The sequence below is a fragment of the Scardinius erythrophthalmus genome (genome assembly GCF_964197995.2).
Source record: "Scardinius erythrophthalmus genome assembly, chromosome: 5".
Classification (NCBI taxonomy): domain Eukaryota; kingdom Metazoa; phylum Chordata; class Actinopteri; order Cypriniformes; family Leuciscidae; genus Scardinius; species Scardinius erythrophthalmus.
The window spans coordinates 26,325,986-26,351,793 of NC_138225.1; the positions used below are offsets into that span (position 1 = coordinate 26,325,986).

At 37.8% G+C, this 25,808-nt stretch overlaps 1 protein-coding gene across 3 annotated transcripts in view; it reads left to right on the forward strand.

The window, feature by feature from the left end:
- The first annotated feature begins 7,091 nt into the window (after window positions 1-7,091).
- myo1ca (myosin Ic, paralog a) overlaps window positions 7,092-25,808 on the forward strand; it is a 30,941-nt gene continuing 12,224 nt past the window's right edge. The window contains exons 1-12 of one of the 3 annotated variants that reach the window (XM_081365208.1): window positions 7,092-7,229; window positions 18,542-18,700; window positions 19,471-19,586; window positions 20,174-20,372; window positions 20,452-20,532; window positions 20,798-20,980; window positions 21,964-22,062; window positions 22,166-22,279; window positions 23,096-23,167; window positions 23,307-23,426; window positions 23,595-23,677; window positions 23,859-23,964. In XM_081365208.1, the coding sequence (XP_081221334.1) occupies window positions 18,575-18,700; window positions 19,471-19,586; window positions 20,174-20,372; window positions 20,452-20,532; window positions 20,798-20,980; window positions 21,964-22,062; window positions 22,166-22,279; window positions 23,096-23,167; window positions 23,307-23,426; window positions 23,595-23,677; window positions 23,859-23,964 (1,299 nt within the window). In that variant the 5' untranslated portion in view covers window positions 7,092-7,229; window positions 18,542-18,574. Of the gene's footprint in view, window positions 7,230-13,367; window positions 13,765-18,541; window positions 18,701-19,470; window positions 19,587-20,173; window positions 20,373-20,451; window positions 20,533-20,797; window positions 20,981-21,963; window positions 22,063-22,165; window positions 22,280-23,095; window positions 23,168-23,306; window positions 23,427-23,594; window positions 23,678-23,858; window positions 23,965-25,808 lie in introns of those variants that run through there. The other 2 variants (XM_081365206.1, XM_081365207.1) reach the window with 2 other exon arrangements.

Below are 25,808 nucleotides of genomic sequence, written 5' to 3' on the forward strand. Positions count from 1 at the left end.
GTTCCCTGGGGAGACACAACATCAGATCCTTGAAGGGCCAAATAAATTCTTCAGGGGGAAAACCAGAAAGTGTCTCCTTCATTACTGATTGTGAACACCAGCACTCTGTGACTCTGTTTTCAGGTAAGAAAGACAGAAAAGGTACGTTTAATTTTTAAAGCACCTTCAGTAAGTTCTCAGACCTGTTGAGATTGACTTTGATAGCACTATCATTTTAATTGGTTCTCACTTAATCCTTCTCTTAAATATGTAGTTAATAACTAGTTTTACTGTTTACCAGTGAGCCTTGTTCACCATTGAAGGTTTTAAACCTGAATCTTTACATTTTGCATTCCCTCCATTTTAGTACCAACATTTTGTGGTAAATATGTTTAATGATTAGGGCCAAAAGTCTTTTGCCCTCAAACCACATTATTTGAAGAAAAGTTTTTCATTTACTTTATTTTCTCAGTGTATTATATATCTAATAATGTGTTGTTTGGACTTATACAGACACATTTGAGTTGACAATGTACTGTATGTATATGACAGATGGCTTATGAGCTATATAAGATGTCTGTTACTTTTATGCCCATCTGTTTCAGAGCATCATTTCATTTAACACAATTTAGCAAAGCACAATGAAAAAAATAATTAAACTCTCCTGCCTGCCGTGTTTACTTAAGTAAGAATTTAAGGACACTGAGTATAACACTATAATTTGTATTTAAATCAAATGGATAATGATTCTAGTTTAGGTAATTCTATTGTAACAAGTATTAAATTCCTGTCTTTACATGATTTGTTTTCAGATATTTATAAAGAGTTTTTAAACTTCTTTGTCATGTTCATTAAAACTATGCATAAATTAATTGTTTGCTTTCTCCTTGAAGTCAAACGAGCTCAAATGAATTGGCTGTTTGGATGTTTAAAATGTTCATTAGGTCTTCAAAAGATTCCAGCTGTTTCATGGTGGTAAATACAAGTACAGTTCCTCAGTTTCCATCGTCGTCATATTATATTAATTAGCTGGATACAGTCGTCTACATGGCTTTCCAGTGAATGTAAATACAGCAATAATTCCCTGAGTTTGACCTGAAACTCTTCAGAAAGTAAGTTTTTATGCATATGATAATTCAATCTAATGACCATTAGATGGTAATATAAGTAGCTGACAATAATTAACATACCAAGTGCATGATAAATGGGCACTTACCTTTTTGGAAACAGCTTTTAAAACTTCTTTTAAAGTAAGATGTGTATTTATCTGTTTTCTCCAGGTGTCCACTGCATGATGATGATGATCATTAACACCTACCATTTGGAATCTACTTTGCACTATTGGATTTGATGATAACCAACACTCAAACAACAGCTACATCCACAGGAGTGTTTGACTTGTAAGATGTCCTAGTAATAGAGAATAATCATACCCCACTGGCTCATCCACCTCTTCTGGCTTGAGGTGGCAATGTGTCCTCCTCTTGCTGCAGCGGCGGAAATAGGCGACTGTCATAATACGTGTAAATACTGAGTGAGAGTCTGCCAAATGTTCATACTCAAAGCACCGGTGACGATGTGCAGACACCTCTCTCCATGTTTACCTCAAATGAGCTCTGAACGCTGATGAGCTAGATGGGATGGTGACCGTTCACCCTCATTTATAAACAAGAAAATGGTGTATTACAACAATTGCGAGCCACACTGTTTTCTCTCTCTATATACATGTATGATACTTGTACAAATGACCTGGGTCAAATTTCAGTGATGGTTTAATTATGTACACTATGAGGTTTACATTTAGAGTCGGTGAGGTAGCTGTAGGCTACAATCCACAATCATAATTAAAGAGAAATAAAACAACACAATAATGATAATAACAATACACATTTCATTTAATGTTTGGATTTTTTTAGGATGGTTTAATTTAGGGATACTTTATCAGTCAGTAAGTCGAAAAACATGTTTTGTTTCTTTTATATAGGGTGAATTAAGGTTGATAGGGACACTTTGCCATAGGTTGATTGGGAAACTTTTTCCCAGTCATCTCAGAGTTCACCCTTACATTTAGTTTGTGGGTTTTATACTCATTTGGATAGAATTCAACTCATAATACAGGTGAGAGGAAATTACTTTATTAAGCCTGTTCATTGTACACTTAGCAAACAGTCTATCTGCTTGTTTTATGTAAAACAAATTTGCAATTCACGGTTTTTGTTTTCACAATTTTTAATTTCCTCTGTTATCATTTAATGTGACGCTCTGTGAGTGATTCAGTACATGTATAAGTGTGTGTGTGTTTGCCTTTATAGACTTATTACAGACCAAAACACCTTTGTAGTTAATCAGTAATCATCTCTTTCTCACACCCCAGTCACTTCTGCAGATTAGAGGAGAGTGAGGTAAGATTTACTACATTTAATTAAGGTGCTCTTGGTGAAGAGAAATGAGACAGTGGTAAAACTAAGATGCATTTATAACACTGAGCCACCTGTTGTCACTGAATAAATAAAAAAATTAAGTATAATAAGTTTTTATTTTATTTTTTATATCAATTAACCATTAAGAAACATGTTTATTTTGATTAAGTGAAGAATTTCGAAAAGCGAGCAAAAAAAAAAAATCAATTTCTTTAACTTTTGTAACAGGTCTCCATCTGCTCTCTCTAACTTTTGTATCTGTTCGCCATTCCAACCAGGAATGAAGGAAAGTATGATGTGTTGCTTCCTCCTTGCAGTTTCCTGGCTTTGTAAGCGTGCTATGTCTTTTACTAGCAACAACTGACATTTGTGGAACATAAAAAATAATGCATATTTTCCCTTGAAAAAAGTGACTAATTTTACCTGGCAAGTAGTTTGTTCACTATAACCAAGTCATCAACTTCTTTTTTCTTTCTTCATTGTAAGGTAAATGAAAATATGTACGAGAAAGATTCATTTTAAAAGCTGAACCACTGGCACTGATTTTAGGAAAAGTGCCTTTTTAAGTGATTCTAGGTAATTATTAATTAGGTATTTTATTATGTTCACACTATTTTACCCTCAATTTTACTTTGACATGCAAAGAGCACAGAAAATGTTTACCGAATCCCAAATCTGCTATCTGGTAACTTAAAAATTGTGCACTGCTCCACAAGTTAACGTTTCATCTCACTCTCCCCTATGTATTAATGAAGCTTTTTTTTTCTTAGTATTTTTAAAGAAATGTGTATTTAATGTATTTCCGATGAAGACTAAAAGATGCCTACTTGTAGTCTGGGTAAATGACAATAAAGGTCTGCTGCTGGTAGTGTGTAAGACCATAAGAACATTGCAAGGAAGAGATGAGAGCAAAAGGGAAAGGTAAAAATAAATGTAAATAAACGTATGCTTAGGATGTCTGTGTTTTGTCTCGTAAAACAGGCTCGACAGTTGTGAGGCTGGTCACGCAAACTCTAAAGGTAAAAATTGTACAGTGTTTCCATGAGTTTTTAACAGGTTGTCACATGCGCAATGCACATTACAAGGGTAAGAAAAACTGTTTTGGAGGGGGATATGGATGTTACTATATGTGTTTTCTCACTTGTGTGGTTGGTGCTTCATGCTTGTATACCCCCCACCCCACCCCACCCCCTACCTGTTCTGATTCATCACATACACAACTTACAAGCCAAGCAGCACGCCGCCAATCTTTGTGTGCTGGCAAATGTTCAGGCCATCAGATTATTCATTGCAGTGCTTTTGGGAGGCGCCATGAACCATTATGACTAAACCCCGCCAGACCTGAATTTTTTTCACTGAGCAAAACTCCTTGCCAACTCACGTGTCCACTGGACACCACGACTGAAGCAACATAAAAAATCTTATATTTTAACCATACTACAGTTTAATCATATGTGAAGTAGCGTTGACAATTTTGAAATAAAGGCCTACATACTGTAATAATGAGCAATGCAATAAGAATGTAGAAAAAAGGTAAGATGATAAAATGTGGTCTCAAACTTGTTTAATTCTTGTTAAATTTAGTTTTTTGCAGTGTGTGTGTGGGTGTGTGTTTTGATAAATATATGATTGTGTGCATATAGCATCAAGGCATCAGTGTGTTGCTGTGTATTCACTCATTTCACATTCACTGTTGAATGGCAAACTGAATGGCAGTTTATGGTCATATTAACATGTTTCTTGTTTTTGACTGGCATGTCTCTTTGGTGTTGTGGACTAGTGCATCTTTGAGCCTACATTCAGTGTGAGTAAAATATATAAGTAGGCTACTGTTAAAATCAGATACTCTAATAACTGGTTAATAATGTCAGTCAAGACAGACAAATAATAATCATATTAAGATATAAAATCATAATAATAAAAATTAATTTCATAACCTGGCACACAGCTACGTTATGAGGTTCCTGATGTCATTCAACACCTGATATCCATTGCGATTCCTGTTTTACAGCTTTAAAAGATCTTCAATTTAACTTTGAATATTATCACTTGATTCTATTAAGAATAGGTAATGAGGCTACCATAAACAAAAATTAGAACATAAAATGTAAAAAGTGGGCTTACTCCTCCCTAGTAGTTATAGAAGCCATATCCTTCTGAGACCCAGATTATTATTATTTTTTTTAATGTATTTTTTTTCCATGTAATCACACCGTTTAGAGCACAATAAACAAATGGTTAAAAAATTTTTTTTTGAAAAATAATATTTTATTCATACGTTATGCTATGTCCTCTGTAGTGGACACCAGGACTAAGTTGTTTAAAAAATAAAATGACATGAAATTATATGTATAGGCAAAAACAATGGGATTTTTTTCAATCACCAATAAATTTTGGGGTTTCAGGATTTTTTCAACCAAAATTTGTATAAAGATTATTCTCAACTATGTTATGAAAGAAATAACGGAATGAATTGATACACCATTTTACTTTATGCAATATGTGGGTAAAATGTCCATAAATTAATATTCCCATTCAATGCAATGTATCTATACACTAATTTGCACATTAATGTGTTCTTGGAGCAACATTTAATGAAAAAAGAAGTGTAATAATTGGAGTAATAATTGGCAACATTTTAATAATAATATCTAATATTTCATAGGAATATTGATGTATAATTTATTTCCATATTCACTTGTTGTGTCTCCCAAAATGCCTGATAAACATGATTTAAGTCCTGATATCCTCTGGACATGTATGAAATCAACGCCCTGTTCTGTAACAGAAAGTAATTTTTTTATTTGAAACCCCTTAACATTTTCCTGAGATGTTATGAAATACAATTTGAAAAGTAGTCCAATTTAAATTATAATTACAATATATTATCATATTTCCATAAGAATGCTACATTTGATCACTAAATTAATGTCAGACATTTTTAAAGACCAAGGAGAAGTTGTTTTCATGGTGAAACCTCCAAACATTTGGTATCTCTGAAAAGTCCTGAATGTGCTCTATACAGGACACCCAGGTTGTGACATGTATGATGTCAGAGAAATTCATTAAAATATAATGTCCAGTGGACAAAAGTCTATTCTTGGGTCCCAGGAGGATATCTCTCTCACACACACTCACACTCACACTCACACTCACACACACACACACACACACACACACACACACACACACACACACACACACACACACACACACACACACACACACACACACACACACACACACACACACACACACACACACACACACACACACACACACACACACACACACACACACACACACACACACACACACACACACACACACACACACACACACACACACACACACACACACACACACACACACACACACACACACACACACACACACACACACACACACACACACACACACACACACACACACACACACACACACACACACACACACACACACACACACACACACACACACACACACACACACACACACACACACACACACACACACACACACACACACACACACACACACACACACACACACACACACACACACACACACACACACACACACACACACACACACACACACACACACACACACACACACACACACACACACACACACACACACACACACACACACACACACACACACACACACACACACACACACACACACACACACACACACACACACACACACACACACACACACACACACACACACACACACACACACACACACACACACACACACACACACACACACACACACACACACACACACACACACACACACACACACACACACACACACACACACACACACACACACACACACACACACACACACACACACACACACACACACACACACACACACACACACACACACACACACACACACACACACACACACACACACACACACACACACACACACACACACACACACACACACACACACACACACACACACACACACACACACACACACACACACACACACACACACACACACACACACACACACACACACACACACACACACACACACACACACACACACACACACACACACACACACACACACACACACACACACACACACACACACACACACACACACACACACACACACACACACACACACACACACACACACACACACACACACAGTAACAGGATCTGAAGGGGTTAAAACACTGTGCTGCAAAATCCAGCCACAGACAGCAGGGGGCGCTAGTTTTGCTGTCCGTCCTCGATATATAGCCTATTATCTACTGCAGTAAGAAGTGCATAACTCAATATGTGTATTTTCATTTCTACAGTTTTTTATAAACCATTGCTCTCTGAACATTAACGGAACGTTTGAGTCCTTAAAATGTTCTGGGGCGCCAGAGGGGCTGGACCGAAAATGGAAAACCATCTGAGAAAACAATTTTGTGGGGTGTGTGCGCGACCATCGGCATTTTCCCATTGTTTTAACCGCTCACATGCGGGGCAGGAATTCCACAACGGCTTCCGCCCACGGTGTCATTAGTCGTGTTCGTAGTAGGCTATATTGAAATGGCTCATTAACAAGGTATTTTGTTTCTGCTTGTCTTCTATCCCCTTTCATCTATTTAGTCAGTTACGTGCTCGAGCCACAGGTGGGCTGTGCTTTCTACACCTGTCTGGAGTGACATGTGATGCCCGTGAAGCATCACTGAAGCGAAGCGGACCGTGCGCGCGCCCTCTCTGCATAGCGCGAGCGTGACCTTTGGGAAATTTGACTTGAGGCTGCTGTGCTATTGAATCCAGTTCGGGACTCTTACAGGTAAGACAAATGCCTACTAATTTTAGATTTTTCTTTTGAGTGCTCGCTGAATATGATTAATTCTACCATTTTTAACCAAACTTAGTAGCTTGTAGTTTGGCGGCTGTCAGTTTAACGTCTCTCACTTTGTCTCTGCGGCCCGTTAGTTTATTTCTAAGAGTCTTGTGGCAAAAGTTATTAGGACTAAAAAATAATTAGGCTACACCTCGATTGAATTAGGTTAGATAATGTTTCACCAACACTTTGCATGCTCAAATGCTTCTTGTTTCATTCAAGAAATGTTAGGCTACTTATGAATAAATAAATACAAATCCTAATATTTTAAACTGTAATGCGTTTCTTCACCTTCAGGCATTTGTATGTCCTATGGATTGATTCTGATTGAAATCTCTCTCTCTCTCTCTCTCTCTCTCTCTCTCTCTCTCTCTCTCTCTCTCTCTCTCTCTCTCTCTCTATATATATATATATATTTTTTTTTTTTTTTTTATGTGAATGTTACATTTTAAACTTGTGCAAACTTTGTATTATTTATTTTGCTTCAACCCTTTAGTGAAATAATCATAAACTGTTTCGATATTTATAATTTTATATAGCCTATTTTCAAACATTGACTATCCCACAGTTGGGGCAGGATTTCCAACAAAATGAACAATTTTACATCCATATTCTTTGTTTTTTTTTCTCAAAATAATGTAGGATTTTTTTTTTTTTTTTTTTTTTTTTTTTACCAAGGATGCGACAGTATTAGCGAAGAAAATGCATTTAGGATACATAACATGCTATTTGAAATGTGGTGATAATTGTCTAACAATTCACAAACATGTTTGAAGAAACAACCATATGACTATTCATACCCTCCCACCTCATTTCAGAACAAACAAATGTTCATAGTGATCTATAAAGTATGATCATTTACATGTTAATGTACACACAATTTGCATCGTTTCAAGCAATAATGTGCCCCATTACCTCTAGTGAACTGTTACAAAACTGTCTTCTAGATCTCAGTGTTTCAAAGTGTGACCTCTGTTGCATTAGTATGTGTTTGCAGCCTAAACTAAGCTTCAGTGATTACATTACACATATGTGTCCTTGTCTCAGTTTCAATCTACTTCTCTCATATTTCTTTTCCCCATCATAACTGGTCTAATGATTTTTAAATTAACATCCCAAATTATTCTTATAGCATTGACTATCGTGACAATGGAAACGGTAGGTATGCCAATGGTGTGTGACACTTTCTCAGTTGTTTTATGATTTGTATCTGGTAACTGCATAAAGCATCTCTGAATGGGAGTTTTCATCAAAACTTCAAAACTAGAACTAATTCCAAATGTTTTAAATATTTTAAGTGTGATACAAGGGATTGCATAATTTGTTGAGCAAGTTCACAGTATTTGCCTAATAACAAAAGCAGATCCCTATCAACTTCTTCAGAGTCAAATATATAAGTCAAACTAATGTGTGCACTTTGAAATGTAATATGAATATTGCATTCGAACATGGGAAGTATTATTAACGATGTCCTTCTTTTATTGTCAGAGAAAGCAGGTTTCTCCATCAACATGTGCAGTTTAATGGAATGTAGCACTTTTGCAACTCTTGCAACAGAGCATTTCTGCATTTCTCTGTTCAAAGCCTATGATATTACCAGGGGTCATGTCTTCATTCCCAAATAATAGAAGTCTCATGTTGAGACAGAGTGGAATGCATTGTAATTGGCTCCATGAAGCAGTCAAAGCAGGGAGCATTTGTAAATAAGCATTGATACTTATCCATGTGTGATGGGTCAAGTAGAAGAAGAAATTAACTATTGTTCTCTTGCTTTAGAGAAATTCTTCTTGTAATCATGATCAGCCGTAGTGATTTGATAAATAACATTATTTAGAGCAAGGAATTTGTTAAGGTGTTTCTGGGATTGAAGCTGTTCGAAACAAACTGTACAAAGACTTGATCAAGAATCCAACAGCTCAACAGTGTAGTTCACCCAAATTAAAATTCTGTCATCATTTACTCACCCTCATGTTGTTCCAAACCTATACGACTTTCTTGTGGATCTCAGAGATGTCTCAGTGGTTTTTTTTTTGTCCATACAAAACAATGATCTTTTGGACCCCATTGACTTTCATTATTTGGACAAAAACAGTTGAAGCATTCTTTGAAATATCATCTTTTGTATCATGCAGGTTTGGAACGACATGGGATGAACTATTCCTAGAGCGTGTAGTATCTTTAAATAGCAAGAGGACTAATATAATATACTGGCAATTATTAAATAAAGTCATGTGCCTCTAAGAACATCCACAAAAACTGCAATTTCTTGAAAAAACAAATCTAGTCAAGTTGACTATTTCCATTACAGCATTTCTTCTGTGTGGTCTTGTGGTCAGTTGATGCTTTCAGAGATGCTTTCAGTTAAAGTGTGATGAACACTTAAATAAGTTCTAGAAGATTTTTGTGTGTGTTTTATGTGTGTCAGCTGTTGAGGTCTGTTTTTCAAGTGATCAGTGATGTGATGATTCAGGTGGTCAGTACAGGATGTTTGTGCATGTGTACATGTTTGCTTTTAAGTGAAAGACACAACTATGTAGAGAGGGGAAATGCCAAACCATGCTGAAGCAAAAACAAGACAGCAGTTCTGAAGTGAACCTACAGTGCACACACAAACTGTTTGTTTATGTGCGAGTTTGAAAGGGCATTGCATGAGCCTGAAGGGGGTTGGCATGAGTTTGTCTTTATCATGTGTTCATCACCAGATTAATTATGTACTAGATGTGTGTGGGCGTGTTTATGTGTGTTTGTTGTCTGCTTCCATGGTTACCATGTCCATCACTGCTCCATGTTTTCTATGTCTGATGCGATGAATAATTCATTTAGCTCTTCAGATGGCAATATGCATGATCGGCTAATTGATATCCATGAGTAGTTTTGCATTTAAATTTGAATAGGACATTATGAAAGTGCATACCCTCTGTATACTTATTATAAGTGGCACGCTGGATTGATTAAAATCTGATCTTCCTGTTTCCCTCCTGCTTTCCACAAACCTATAAACATAATGAATGAGATTGTAGGCTACATCAGGCCTCCTCTACAAGCCAAGTGTTTCCAGTTGTATTTACATTTACATTTATTCATTTAGCTGACGCTTTTATCCAAAGCAACTTACAATTGCTATACATGTCAGAGGTCACACGCCTCTGGAGCAACTAGGGGTTAAGTGTCTTGCTCAGGGACACATTGGTGTCTCACAGTGGATTCGAACCCGGGTCTCTCACACCAAAGGCTTGTGTCTTATCCACTGCGCCATCACCACCCCCTTATAGTTGTATGATGGTTTGGCTAAACGCAGGCAGTCAGCAAGTCTGGAATGATTTTCTAAATAGACAAAAGGAGAACAGAGGGAGAATTCTTGAAACCTGATCTTGTTTTATTCCCCATGTTTTTAAGCAATGTTACACTTGCACTCTATACTGAACATCAGCATGGCTTTAATTTGGCCACTGGTAATCACAGCTGTACCTATACTTCTGCATACAGTACAACAACTGGGTGATGAAAGTGTGATATCAATTAAATATCAAAGTTCATATTGAGTCATTTACATCCAGAATTTGCCAGAATCATGTTTTTCTTTGCTAAGGCTTTCCTGTAGCTCAAACAGTAGAGCGTTGGCACTAGCAACGCCAAGGTCATGGGTTCGATTCCCAGGGAAAGCAAGAACTGATAAAATGTAAAATGTGTACCTTGAATGCAATGTTAGTTGCTTTGGATAAAAGCGTCTGCCAAATGCATAAATGTAAATGCTAGCAGATTACACAATTGCTTACGCTTTTGGCCTCAGTGGCCATTGCAACTTCCAGCGCAGAACAATGCATGGAATTTTCTCAAAAATTAAGCATAAAATTAAAGTAACACATTGTTGTATACTGTCAAACTATATAACACACATTGTGTATATATATATATATGATCCTTCAGAAATCATTCTAATATGCTGATTTATGATCAATGTTGGAAACAGTTGTGCTGCTTAATATTTTTTTTTATAACCTGAGATACTTTTTTCAGGATTGTTTGATGAATAAAAAGTTAAAAAGAAATGTATTTATTTAGAATAGAAATCTTTTGTAACAATATTCACTACCGTTCAAAAGTTTGGGAACAATAACTATTTTTTTTTTAAGAAATTAGTACTTTAATTCAACAAGGATGCGTTAAATTGATAAAAGGTGATGGTAACGATTTATATTGTTAGAAATGTTTTTATTTTGAATAAATGCTGTTTTTATGAATAAATGCTGTTAACGTTTTACTCATCAATGAATCCTGAAAAAAGTATTCCAAAAAAAAATATTAAACAGCACAACTGTTTCCATCATTGATAATAACTGAGTATCAAATCATGATATTAGAATGATTTCTGAAGGATCATAAGACACCAAAGACTGGAGTACTTGCTGTTGAAAATTCAGCTTTGCATCACAAAAATAAATTACATTTGAAAATATATTAAAAAAGAGAACCATTATTTTAAATTGTAATAATATTTCATAATATTACTGTTTTTTTTTTGTTTTTTTGTTTTTTGTTTTTTAACTGCAGGCTTGATGAGCATAAGAGACTTCTTTCAAAAACATTAAAAATAGTAATGTTTCCAAACTTTTGACTGGTACTGTATATATTCTAGCATTACTATGTTGGCAGTAGGTCTGCATAGAGTCCATTAAAACAGTTCCAAACGAATTATCAGTCTTTGCATGTTGCTTAGAATAGAACACAGTTGTGAATGGAGTACAGCAATTCCCTATCCTGGAAATCCAGAGTTCTCGCGAGAGCACAAGTTGAATTTGCTCAGCAAGTTTACTCTGGCGTCGAGTAATGATGTTCATTAAATATGCCCTTGTATCCGAGCTGCACCACAAAGTCATTAGTAAACATTGCAAGATGGCGATGAAACGGCTTCTGCCGCTACAATGAACGAGTTAGACTTGGCTTTCGAAGACGGCGCTCGAAACGTTCCTTTGCAAGAAGGACGTTTTTGCTGTTTAGCCGACCGGATACGGCAAGAGTCTACCAGTCAGCTCCGCTGGCAGCTAAGCGTATGGGTCTTGTTGTGATTAGCCGTAGTGTTATCCAGTTGCATGCAGTGAGATTTTCAAATGCATGCTTGGTGCCGCCCCTCGAGCTGGCCGATTTTCATTAGTCAATGCCAGACCCTTAATCTTTCAGATTTAGGTCTGTATTTCCAGGCTAGCAATTCCCCTTCCCTGCTAAAAATGTTTAATCCACTTTAGTTTACCCCTTCCTGTTCTCTGCCCGCTCTGAACCTGGAGTGTGAGAAAACACAGAGAAAAATCTGCAGATACTTGCACTAAAAACACTGAAAAGTCCCAGTGCTGTTGTAGTCTATGTGAGCACTGCTTGTCCAATGTAACTGGTAAAAAATGAGCTTTTGAAAGGTTTGTTGTGTTTGCATTGTTTCTGTGTTTCATCTGTTTGTCATTTTAAGAGAGAGAGAAAACAGGCAAAAAAAATAGAGACAAATAGTCTTTTGCTGACGAATGATATTTGTGCAACTGACAGCTATTCAGTGGTCATTTGTTACGAATGTGCCTGAGCGTGTGAGGAAAAAGAGGGAGGGACTGAAGAGGGAAAGAGCGAAAGGGAGGGTAGAGAAAAAAAAATGTTTTGAGGTTGAATATGTGACGTTTCTTTTGTTCATTTTAATAGCCTATAGTCAGGTTTTCGTGTCGTGTCATCAATCAGAGGTTAGACTATTTTTCCTGACTCTCTCTCACTGTTTATTTGCTTCATACTACCACGAGTTTGTTTGTACAAAAGTTGAATGGGAAACCCTTTTTCTCTTCCCTTAGTAAGGGATGACTCAGCCCTGCTTTTTTTCTGTGTGCAAAGGGAAAGAGAAGGGTGGCAGATGGTGGAAATAGAAACTAAGAGATCCTACTGAAAATAGGAAAAAGTGAGGGAGAGTCTGACATGGATTGACTTACAAAGTAGTGCAAGAAAGTCTGATAACAGGAAAGGGAGAGAGTTAGAGAGTTAGAAAGTAAGAGAGTGATAGAGCGAGAGACAAAGAGAGAGAGAATTTTGTTTGTGAAGTTTTTAAAGTGGTCTTTTGACTAATCATCTGTGGGTGGGGCTTTGGGTGTGGGAGATTGTCATCAAAGTTTCCCCTTCATCGACTTCTAGAGCAACAGAGAAGAGAACGAATTCATTTGTTTTAGTTAGAGAGCGAGGAGAAGATAGCTCTATTACTGTGCAAGTGTAGCAGATGGACCGTGAGCATGTATGAAAATGGATGTGCGTGTGCTTCAGTATATGGCAAGGTAGATTTTGGAGTGTCACATGACGAACCAAGAGGAACTACCTGCATATGTGATAAGATGCACTCACAGACGTGTCAGACACACCCCGAAGATTATTAGTGCATAAACACCAGGAGTGAGGGATTCCCTTAAAGAGCGAGAGCGAGAGAGAGAGAAAAAGAGGAAGAAGGATGAAGTACCGCCGCAGGGTAAGACTTCTTGTTTTAATTACATCTGTCTATGTGGGTGTGTCGTGTAGGTCTCTATTCCTGTGTTCAAACAGTGATGTTTTAGTTCATAAAGATGAAAACCAATGTCACGCTTGGTATTTTCGGTGTATATAAGTGGTGGATTACAAACATATTTTTCTGATTGTTTGAGTGAGTGCAGAGGATTTGTTGTTGATTTGCCACTCCTTTATGCACAGCATGTCATGCATAGCTATGGTGACACATATCTTTCCTACGAGGCCAGTCTGCCTATCTTATTGTCCTAGCTAGAGATCACTCATATGGGCTGCAGAGCATAAAACGGCCCTTATATGGAAGAGCTGGAGACATATAAACTCAAGAGCCCAGTGAAACGGCTCAGTGCCAGATTATAAAGCAAAGCTGTAGTACATCTCCCTCAGGGAGTACAGTACCCACATTCTCAGCTGTAGGAATGGTGTCCACAGGCTGCTGCTTTTGAAATATAATCTAGAGCACTCAAACTTAATCAGAATTCTTTGTTGGATAGACAATGTGTGACACAAACATAGGAACTTTTGATTTGAGTCACACAAGCAACTTGAGATCTGTTTTGCATCCTGTGCTTCCGTTTTGTTGCAGATGTAAAAGGGGTCTAAAATGATTTGTGATCCAATCACTCAAACTTTCTTTGGAGGCAGTCGAAAATGTGGCATGTGGCCATATTGTATTTGTAGTGTAATGCTAATCTGTCCTGATGCATCCTAAGCAGCAGCTAAGGACCATCTACTCAATCAATCAACATTTTTTTATTTTTATACATTTTTGTAACGTTTATTAATATGATCACTGTAAAAGGCAGCCAGCTTCAGGATTTTAAATACACTCAACTTGTGAAAAAAATGTTGTATAAACTTAATTACAATTGGTCTGTACTTTCACCAAACATAATATAATAAATTCTATAAACTCAAAATAATGTTTTCTACTTCTGGAAGGTCAGCAAGCTTGCATTTTAAGTTAAGATGAGCATTAACTGTACATAAATTAGTAGATCTTTTTTAGTTTGCCAGCCTAACTTGTGTATCAAAGAGTTACTTTCTACACAAGTTGTTAAACTCATTGAAATGGAAGAAACTTCACTGAAGAGAAAATAATCACTTAAACATAATTTTTAAAACAAAATATAATCAAAAACACTACATAGAGCTAAAACATCTATCAATTCTGAATATCAAATATTTATCTTATAAGTCCTTATGCTTTGACCAAAACCATAAGTTTTCAAGTGCATCACCAGTGAGCAAATTGAGTTTGCTTAATTGCCTCACCACCAAACATGAAATTGTAGGTTCTTGCTGTGTAGTGTTTAGTATTTTACATGGTTCATAGTAAATGGCATAAAAGTTGGCTTTGAAATAGCATTTGTCTAATAGAAAATGGAAGTTGGAATTTTTACATTAATTGATACTCTATTGTAGAAAGTGACGGATGCAGTCATGAATTTAGAGACCCTCCCCTTGATGAAACCTATGTAAACGGGTGTAAACAGTAATGTGTCTTGGCTGACCATTGATGTTAATACCAGGTGTAAACAGGCTCAGATCCACAAGGAGGCCTGTCATTGTGAGCTTGGCCCTCCCCTCCAGACCTCCCACTCCCTTTTTTTTCTGCAACTAAGCTGGAGCCGAGCCTGGGTGTAAACGGGGCCTGAGATAAATAGAATGGCAAAAAAGATCCTGAAACTGCATGTAGCATGCACTTTGTTTGTGGTCATTCGTTTTTATCTGTTGCTCAGCTGTGTGTTGCCATCTTCAGTTGGTTCCTTAATATTGCTCGATTAAAAAGTTGCTTTCTCTAATAATCACTGCCACCCATCAGCTCTGCATCTTCGAGCAGACCTGCTCAATACATTCCTCCAGCTGAATAGTTTGTGGTATCTGCCTACTTGAAGTCTTCTATCCATGCTGTTTTTTTTAGAGAGGTCCTATAAGAAATCCTTCATTCAGGCAAAATCTGAGAGCCTGTACCCCTGAGCTGTTTGAGCAATCCTCACTTTTGTCTCAGCAACAGCTTACATTGTGAGCCCCTTTTTAGTCATGCAGCCTTAAACTCCAGCAGCTTGGAATCTGTATTCAACATTTCTTTCATGTCGAACATGCATATCAGTATTTTGTCCATGTTTATCGATGGTATTCAGTTGACTAGTTCTGGGTGCCTATAGAGGGCGCAGCAGGATAAGAAATTTTTGAAGTCCACTTTTACGCTCCGTTTCCAACAGTTAAAATAACAAATAAATGCATACTCCGAGAGCACTCCACAAGATATGTTTGAATATAACATCTGGATTCTCAAAATTGATCGGGTAAATGCCCGTTTTAAACAGCCTATTGTACACGCAAGTTAATCTGCATTCTAAACTAATGCAAGTAGGGCTAGCTGCATTCTGCGGTGGACATCCAACTCCGTCCACATCCAAGTGTGACATCAGAAGCCGGAAACCTGATTTGTTGTATGTACAGTAGGTTTCCGATTGAAAGGATTTTTAGGTATAAAGGTAGGTTTTGAGGGTTTTTTATGGAAGCTTGTTTCCGCCACAAAATAAAATAAAAAAAAAGATAATTGCGACTTTTTATCTCACAATTGCGAGTTTACATCTCGCAATTCTGACTTTATTTCTCAGAATTGCGAGATATAAAGTCAGAATTGCGTGTTTTAAAGTCGCAATTGCGTGTTATAAAGTCAGAATTCTGAGATATAAAGTCAGAATTGCGAGATATAAAGTCAGAATTGCGTGAAATAAAGTCACAATTGCGTGTTATAAAGTCAGAATTCTGACTTTTTTTCTCGCAATTGCGACTTTATATCACGCAATTCTGACTTTATATCTCAGAATTCTGACTTTATATCTCAGAATTCTGACTTTATATCACGCAATTGGGAGATATAAAGTCAGAATTGCATGATATAAAGTCGCAATTGCGTGTTATAAAGTCAGAATTGTGAGATATAAACTATTCTGAGGTAAAAAAAAAAAAAAGTCCGTCTTTTTTTCCCCCTTAGAATTGGACTTTATATCTCACAATTCTGAGAAAAGATGTCAGAATTGCGAGATATAAACTCGCAATTATGTGTTATAAAGTCAGAATTGCGTGATATAAAGTCAGAATTCTGAGATATAAAGTCAGAATTGCGTGATATAAAGTCGCAATTGCGAGAAAAAAAGTCAGAATTCTGACTTTATAAGACGCAATTGCGACTTTATATCTCGCAATTCTGACTTTATATCTCAGAATTCTGACTTTATTTCACGCAATTCTGACTTTATATCTCGCAATTCTGAGAAATAAAGTCAGAATTGCGAGATGTAAACTCGCAATTGTGAGATAAAAAGTCGCAATTATCTTTTATTTTTTTTTATTTTGTGGCGGAAACAAGCTTCCATAGTTTTTTGGTGCAATCTGTTATAAAAAAAAAGAAGAAGAAAGAATTAGGTGTGAGGGTTAATGCTGCCTTCATGTGCTATCAGAAATTTCCTACTTCCCAGTTCTGAATTTTCAAATTTTGACTTGAGAGGGCGTTAATGTCCAATTTTTTACCTATAGGAAACTAGTATTTACGATAATTCCGATAGCATGTGAAGGAGGCATAAGTCTTCTCTATGCTTCTTCCTGTTTCAAAGTTAATGAGGAAGCACAATTTTTAGAACAGAGAAATCGTGAGGGACACAATGAGGAGAGGAATTCATTTTAGGGACAAATCATTATCTGCTGGAGCTTGTTTTTGAGTGTGTACAGTATGTTTGCATCCCAGTGTGAAGTGTACATAAGAACATAAAAAACAAACACACACAAGACTACGAGAACAATGGTTTAAGAATGGCAAAAGGAAAGCTTTTAAAAGTGCAGGTGTCTTATCTGGTGAGTCGTTAAAATCTTGTTAGGCATTTTAGGCGACCCTTATCGCCGATTCATTGGAAAAGAATCTGTGGAACAACAGTGGAGCAGAGCCAAGGAAAGTGAACATCCACTCACACTCCCTGCAGGTTATTGTTCTAGCATGAGCTTCCACAGGTGACCTTCCTGCCTCTCTCGCAAACACACACACACAAACACACTCTCTCTTTCCTCACTCCAAAGACACACTTCCTCAAACACTTAAAGTCTTGTCAGATTTTCCACTGGATTCACATGCAGAGGTACCAGTACTAACTCTGAAAAACAGACAACTGTGTTTGTGTGTCAGGAACCAATGCCAAATAGTTTCATGGCACCCTTACTTAGGGAATTTGTACTTGCATGAATGTGTGTGATTTGTCTTTTGTTGAGTGTTGTGCTTATTTCTGACATTTGCTGTGTATATCTGTGGTATTTACTTATAAACAGGTCCATAGGGAATCTCCACACTTTTTCTGTGTGCATTTTAGCACTGATTTTGTAGGAAAATCTGCAGAATTCTATGAAATTGGTTAAAATATAAAAATAAAATGTGTAGTACTAGATTCTTAGTTTAACTGGTTAACTAATTACCCAAAGCATTTAATAAACAAAAAACACAAGGGGCGGGGATGTGTAAAATTTTGTTATTGACATACATTCCAATTCTGCGTAAATCTGTGGAACTTTCTTCTAAATTTTTGTGGCCGCAGATTCCAAGTGGATCTGGTTAAAAGTCTATATACACACACTCTCAGTTCCTGTACTGTGACTCTGTCGTGTGTAAGTGTTTGTATCAGTGTTCTTTTTGTGTTTTTTCACTTTCTATCTCTCTCTCTCTCTCTCTCTCTCTCTCTCTCTAGGCAGTTGATGTAGAGGGGGGTGTACGGTTAGTGATGGAGAGCACTCTTTCTGCAAGAGATCGGGTCGGTGTCCAGGACTTCCTGCTCTTGGAGAACTACAACAGCGAAGCTGCTTTCATTGAAAACCTGCGCCGACGGTACAGAGAGGGCCTGATTTATGTAAGACATACACAAGCACCAGCTTAACTACACTTACACGGAATATGCTAAATATGACAATGTACATAGTATAGTATAATTATATTATATATATATTATATTATAATAATGCTATTTAAAAGTTTATGGTCAGTAACATTTTTAAATGCATTTATTCAGCAATGACACATCTAATTCAAATAAATTGTTCTCATGAACTTTTTATTCATCAAAAAATCCTAAAAAAAAAAAACGTGTGATGGTTTTCAAAAAAGAAATTAAGCAGCAAAGCTGTTTTCAACTTTGATAATATGTTCAACATTGATCACAACATATTAGAACGATTTATGAAAGATCATGTGACACTGAAGACTGGAGTAATGATGCTGAAAATTCACATTTGCGATCACTGGAGTAAATTACATTTTAAAATATAAAATTCAAATAGAAAACCGTTATTTTGTTACAGTATTTCACAATATTCGGGAGCAAACAAGAGGAGTGGCTGGCCGCACACTGATCCACTCAAGAAGACACTCCTCTTGTTTACTCTATATGCCATTGGCTCTACGCACCTGTAGTACAAGGACCTGTAGTACAATAACTTTTTTTCTGTTTGGAGCGCTACATATTTTTTCTAGTTTACAATATTCGGGAGCAAAAGAGACTCGTTTTTAAAACTTTAATCTTACTGAACATTTGAACAGTAGTTTACATTAACTATGTGGTTTTCTGCTTTCATCCACCTTTCTTTTTCTCTTTCTGCTTCTTTGTCTCTCTCTCTTTATAAGACGTACATTGGGTCAGTGCTGGTGTCAGTGAATCCTTACAGAGAGTTGGAGATTTACTCCAAACAGAATATGGAGCGCCACAGAGGAGTCAATTTTTATGAGATCTCACCTCACATGTGAGTGTTAAGTGTGTATGTGTGTGTGTGTTTGTGTGTCATGGCCATGAGAATCCCTGAGAACATTCCGCCAATTCTCTTAGTATGACTCACTTTCCTGGAGATTCCGGAGACTGGACCATATACAACTTTCCACTTCCACACACATTCACACGCACACACACCCACCCACAGACTCATTATAAAAAGCGTAAAATACTTCCCCACACCCATGCTATTCCAAGCTGTTTGATATATTTAGCTAGCTTTGAGGCTAATGCTAATGTACTCCTAAAAATTCACTTTTTTTCACTCAGATTCAAGCAAGTAGCAATTCATGGTTCATGGCTGTAACTAAAGCCTACTGGCTATTTAAAGAAAGGTGTTCAATGATGTGTCCCACATATATTTTCAGTTTCAACAGAAAATGTAAATACAATAAAGAAAACAAACTCTGCTTGTCAAACAATTTTATGGTGTTTACAAGCATTAAGTTTTTACACACATGAATAATAGTTTATGGCTTTGAAACACATAATTCTTAACTGTAACTGGTTTTATTAGGCTATCTGTGATTAAACAGTCTTTATCTGTCTGTGTGACTTCAGTTTTGCCCTGGCGGATAATTCATACCGTGCACTGCGAACTGAGAGAAGAGATCAGTGTATTCTCATTTCGGGAGAGAGTGGCGCTGGAAAGACTGAGGCCTCCAAAAAAATACTTCAGTACTACACACACATCTGTCCCACTCGCAACAACACACACACTATCCGAGAGAGACTGTTGCAGTCCAACCCGGTACTGGAGGTAAGCACACACAAACACTGTAAGGATCCTCTGTAGTCTACACAGCATGCTAAATGTCAGTCTCACTCTGTCACAACAGGCTTTTGGGAATGCTAAAACTCTCCGGAATGACAACTCGAGCCGTTTTGGGAAATACATGGACATTCAGTTTGACTATAAGGTAAATTAAACCCATTTCTACCTTAAAGACCACAACCGTTTGCTGAAATCCAGCCCAAATCTACTGGTCTTATTTTGGATGCATGTGTTTTGAAACTACTTTGACTACACTTTGGCTACGTTCACACTTGTGAAAGACCGATATATTTAATATTTCAGCAGATATTTGCGCATTTTCAGATTATTGTCATAGGCTTATACACAAAACAAAGTTATTCCTCCTTTGTGCACCATTATAAAAAAAATCTGTTTCTTTCTCTTTTCAGGGCGCTCCAATCGGAGGTCACATTCTGAATTACCTGTTAGAGAAATCCCGTGTGGCCCATCAGACCCATGGTGAGAGAAACTTCCACATCTTCTATCAGCTGCTGGAGGGTGGAGAGGACCCACTTTTGAAGAGACTTGGTTTGGAGAAAACCAACCCACAACATTATCATTATCTAGTTAAGGTGTGTTTATGCTAAATGTGTGTATATACTGTATGTCAGTGAAAGAGAGCAGATTTACATTACACATACTCTCTCTCTCTCTCTCTCTCTCTCTATATATATATATACATATATATATATTCTATATATATATATATATATATATATATATATATATATATATATATATATATATATAAGTCTATGTATACTAGGGCTGTCACTTTTGTGAAAAAATCCTGTTCGATTTTTAAGACATATGTGTTCATTGAATCGATTGTAAAATCGATTTTCCATGTCTAAAGACGTTTCCATTTTAAATGCCAAATATGGTCAAATTCACGGACAACTAACAGGCATTAGGACGAACGTAAAGAGGGCTGAGACGCGCACAAGTCACCAATATTCCTGTTGATTTATTGGCGTGAAGTTTCGTACACAATGACAAACAGGAGTGCAACATTCTCGAAAAACAATAAGCAGAGTGGACTGCCATAGCATCAATGAAAAAGATTACTACAGGTTTCAACATGGCTGTGTTTACGATTAGAAATGTCAAACAAATTTCGCCTACGTAGGCGATTGTAGACCGTTGCCCGAATCTGTAGCTGTATGCATGAGACTGTCTGCATACCGGCAGAATTCACATTTTTGTAGTAAAAAGAGACACATTATGCAGAAGTATAATTTGCTGTTATGGGTGTTTGTCAGAGCCTGTGTGATACGCGTTCGCTGCGGGCGTATCGTGACGAGCTGGACGCGCTCCGAGAGAAGGCCGTTAAAATCGATTCCCTATTTTCGTTTTTGAAACTTGTGTTGGTTAGTCCGATCGATTGTGCAATCGATTTTCAAACGTAAAGTTACAGCCCTAATATATACACACTCTCAGTTCCTGTACTGTGACTCTGCCGTGTGTAAGTGTTTGTATCATTGTTCTTTTTGTGTTTTTTTTACTTTCTATCTCACTTTCTCTCTCTCTCTCTTTCTCTTTCTCTCTCTCTCAGGGTAACTGTCCACGGGTGAGCTCTATCAGTGATAAGAACAGTTGGAAAGTTGTGAGAAATGCTCTCACCATCATTGGCTTTCATGAGGAGGAGATACAGGTGAACAGAGCACCACACACACACACAGACACACACCCTTTGGACATTAAAGATCTTCTGTCACAGTCAGGACACACACTCACAAAGTCCTTCTCCTCTGAAGGAGCTGATGGAGATTGTGGCCTGTGTTTTACATCTGGGTAACATACAGTTTGGTGAGGATGAGGAGGGAGAAACACACATTACCACTGAACCACAACTGCAATATCTGTCCCAGGTGAGCTCTGAGTACTTATACTTGAAGTGAGTTAATGTCCTGTCTCAAGTGATATCTCGATATCCGTCTGAACTTTACACCTGTTTCTGGGGAATTAGATACCAGTCTCATTAAAGTCACTTGTCTCAGGTTGGTTGTGTGCTATTGTGTGAAGAACAGTGTTCTGGGGTTGTTGGGATGCATACTTTTAAAAGCTTAACTGCGATTAAGGTCTCCATTTCAGATACAGATGTCAGGTTAATTAGGGGAGACCTGGACCAGTAAAAAGTTTTTCCCATTATAACTCACAGAGTTTATATGTGCCAAAACTACTGTACCAGTAATAGAATGAACATAAAGTACTGCTAAATGTAATTAGAAAGACTTATGATTATGACATATGGTTGTTGGAGGTAATTGTAAAACCTGAAAAATAAATAATATAAATCTACAGTATCTGAAATAAGAGTATGCTTCAAAGTTCTAATAATAATGTTTTAATGCACAACATAATAATTAAAATAATACATTATTGGTGAGTCAAAAACTGATTAATATTCATAATACATTTTAAAGAAACGATTTTTCTATTCAGTCATACAAGTAGTATTACAATTACCTCACAGACAATGACATTTCGAATGGCAGCTGTACCAACTTGAGTGACAGCATCTGACTGAAACCTTGAGATAAAATAGGTATTAGTTTGAATTCAAAGGCAATATGAAAATTCCCCTTTGTCTCTCCTACTCATGTTTGCTCAAGCTTGTTATCTGCTTGATGTCCTACAAACAGAAAAAAAAATAAGGCACATTCCCTGTGTTTTTGTATCAACAGCTGCTGGGTGTGGACGGGCCAGTCCTGAAAGAAGCTCTTACTCACAAGAAAATTGTTGCCAAAGGGGAGGAGGTAATATCACAATATCTCTGTCTGTTCTGTCTCTCTTTCAGATTTCCAAAATACTTGATCTTTGGTAATCTCCACATGCATTTGGTCCATTAGTAGATGCCGTGTGTACACAGTTGTTTTTATGTGTGTTTGATTTCAGATGATTAGTCCCTTGAGTTTAGAACAGGCGCTTTCTGCTCGGGACTCAATGGCTAAAGCCATATATGGTCGTGCCTTTACCTGGCTTGTCCAGAAGTTAAACCAGTCACTGGCCTTTAAGGTGTGTTCTTCCTTTCTGTTGATGAGGACTGTCCTTGCTTTACTTTAGTGGGCTTATTTGTCTGAATGTCATCTTGCATGTACTGGATATGAACTGGAGCTTAGTGTGCTTTTTTGTTTTTTGATGCGTCCTCTAGTGGAGTGATTTTGAAGATTTCTTTTTTTACAGGATGAAGTCTACTACTCCAGTAAATGTTCTTCTATTATTGGCTTGCTGGACATATATGGATTTGAGGTCTTTCAACACAACAGGTGTATTTCCCATTTTTTGACTTTTAGAACTTTGCTGAAGAACTTAAAAAATAGAAAAAGGAAAAAGATAATTTTTTAATAGTTTTATGCATCATTCAAAACATCACATAAGAAAATGTGAAAAGAAATGAGAGTGAAAGAAAGAATTAATCAGGACATTCATCTCTTTTTCTCTCTGTAGTTTTGAGCAGTTCTGCATCAATTACTGTAATGAAAAACTGCAGCAGCTGTTTATTGAGCTCACACTGAAAAGTGAACAGGAGGAGTACGAGGCAGAGGGGGTCATGGTGAGTGTCATGGAGGAAAATAATACAAAAAATTGCGAGAAAATATTTCTAACATTTCTATTAATAACTTTTATTAATTAAGCAAGCGCATGGGGTGTCTTCTGTTATAGGCAGCTAACACCTTTGTTTAGATTAAGTTCTATTCAGTTGTATATTATTATTATTAATATACAACTGGTTCATTGTCAAACTGGTCGGTTCATTGTCAAACCTTGTGTGATTCCTACATGAGTGTTATTCATTATCATTGCTGACGTTTCGAATGCGCATGCGTCGCGTTTGAATGCGTTGTTGTCTTTGGAGCTCCATCGATTGATTTATAATTCTTGATTTCTCTTTAAACTCACTTACAACGAACATTTTCTACTTTTCCTCACCTCATAGTTACAACGCGGACTGTTGAGCAGACGCGTCTCAAGCCTTGTGATCCAACGCTGGATACTCTTATAGGTTACGTCCGTGGATCACAGCTGAACGCGTCTTCTCCGCACTCATTTACAAACAAACATTTTTTCGCCTATCGTGCGTATACTCTACACCCGTACCACTAAAAAGACGGATTATATCCAAGACTTCAGCCATAAATTAGTATTAATATTGATAGCATCACTGGTAGCGTCGTTGCTAACTTAACGTACTGTCCATCTGTTAAAATGGCGAATATATCAGATGTAAGTAGTCTACCTTTTGGTGCAGGTGAGGACACATTTGAGCTGCACGCGGTGCAGTCTGAGCTGGAAGCTGTTGAGAACCAGATCCATGACCTTTTAGTGAGAAAAGCCGAGCTGATAGACCGGCAATTGGCTCTTGAAACATCACGCGCCGATGCACACAAATGCACACAAATCAGAGATTAACGTTACTAACCCGCTGACTCCGACCTCGTCTACTCCGTGCGTTCCTCAACATCGGTCCCGAGCGTCGAGGTCGCGATCAGCCATGGTCTCGTTCACTCCTGCTCCAACACGCCACCACGAAGCCTGGATATTTCCGCAGCGGAAGACGCGAGTCAGGTCTAGACCAAGAAAACTCTCTCCGACCCTCCCGGTTTTCGAGATATCCACACAAAACCGCCTAGAAATCTAGACGCACCCTAGCGGCAGCAAAATGTATTTCGCAGCCAGGGTAGTCTAGCAACTCTCAATAAACCTTCTCGCTGCAAAAACCCAGATTGGGTCAGGCCAATCACGTTGTGTATAGAGTAGGCGGGGGCGGGCTTAACATACACGACAGAGTTGCGACGGTTACCTGGCTGCTGCTACTTGAAAACAAAGAATGGCGGCTGCTGATGGAGAACAACGGTCTTTCGAATCGGCTTTGGCCGCGACTCTGGAGGACTTGGAGTTAAGTTTTTCTTTGAGAAAAGAGCAAAGAACGGCACTTAAGTCATTCTTAAAAAAAGGAAGATGTGTTCGTCGTTTTGCCGGCCAGATATGGCAAAAGTTGAATCTATCAACTAACGTTAGCTCCGCTGTTGGGAAAACGCTCTGGTTGGTTGAAGCGCTGTCCTATTGCGTGCAGAGGGAATTTGAAAGACAGCCGTTTATCCCGCCCCTCGGATTGAGCCGTGACTATGGTGAGTTTCCAGACCTAACATCTTGATGTAGGTCTGGCTTGCCAGGCTAGCTTCTCCCCTCTTCGCGAAACAGAACCCGATGCTGTGATCATCGGCGATTCCATCGTTCGACACGTACACACTACGTTAAATAAAAGTAAGGTGCATAGTCACTGCTTTCCTGGTGCTCGTGTTTCTGAAATCGCTGCTCGCGTTCCCGAGATTCTGAACGAGCGCGTCGGAACTGTGGTCCTGCACGCAGGAGTGAACGACATCAGGCTGCGTCAGA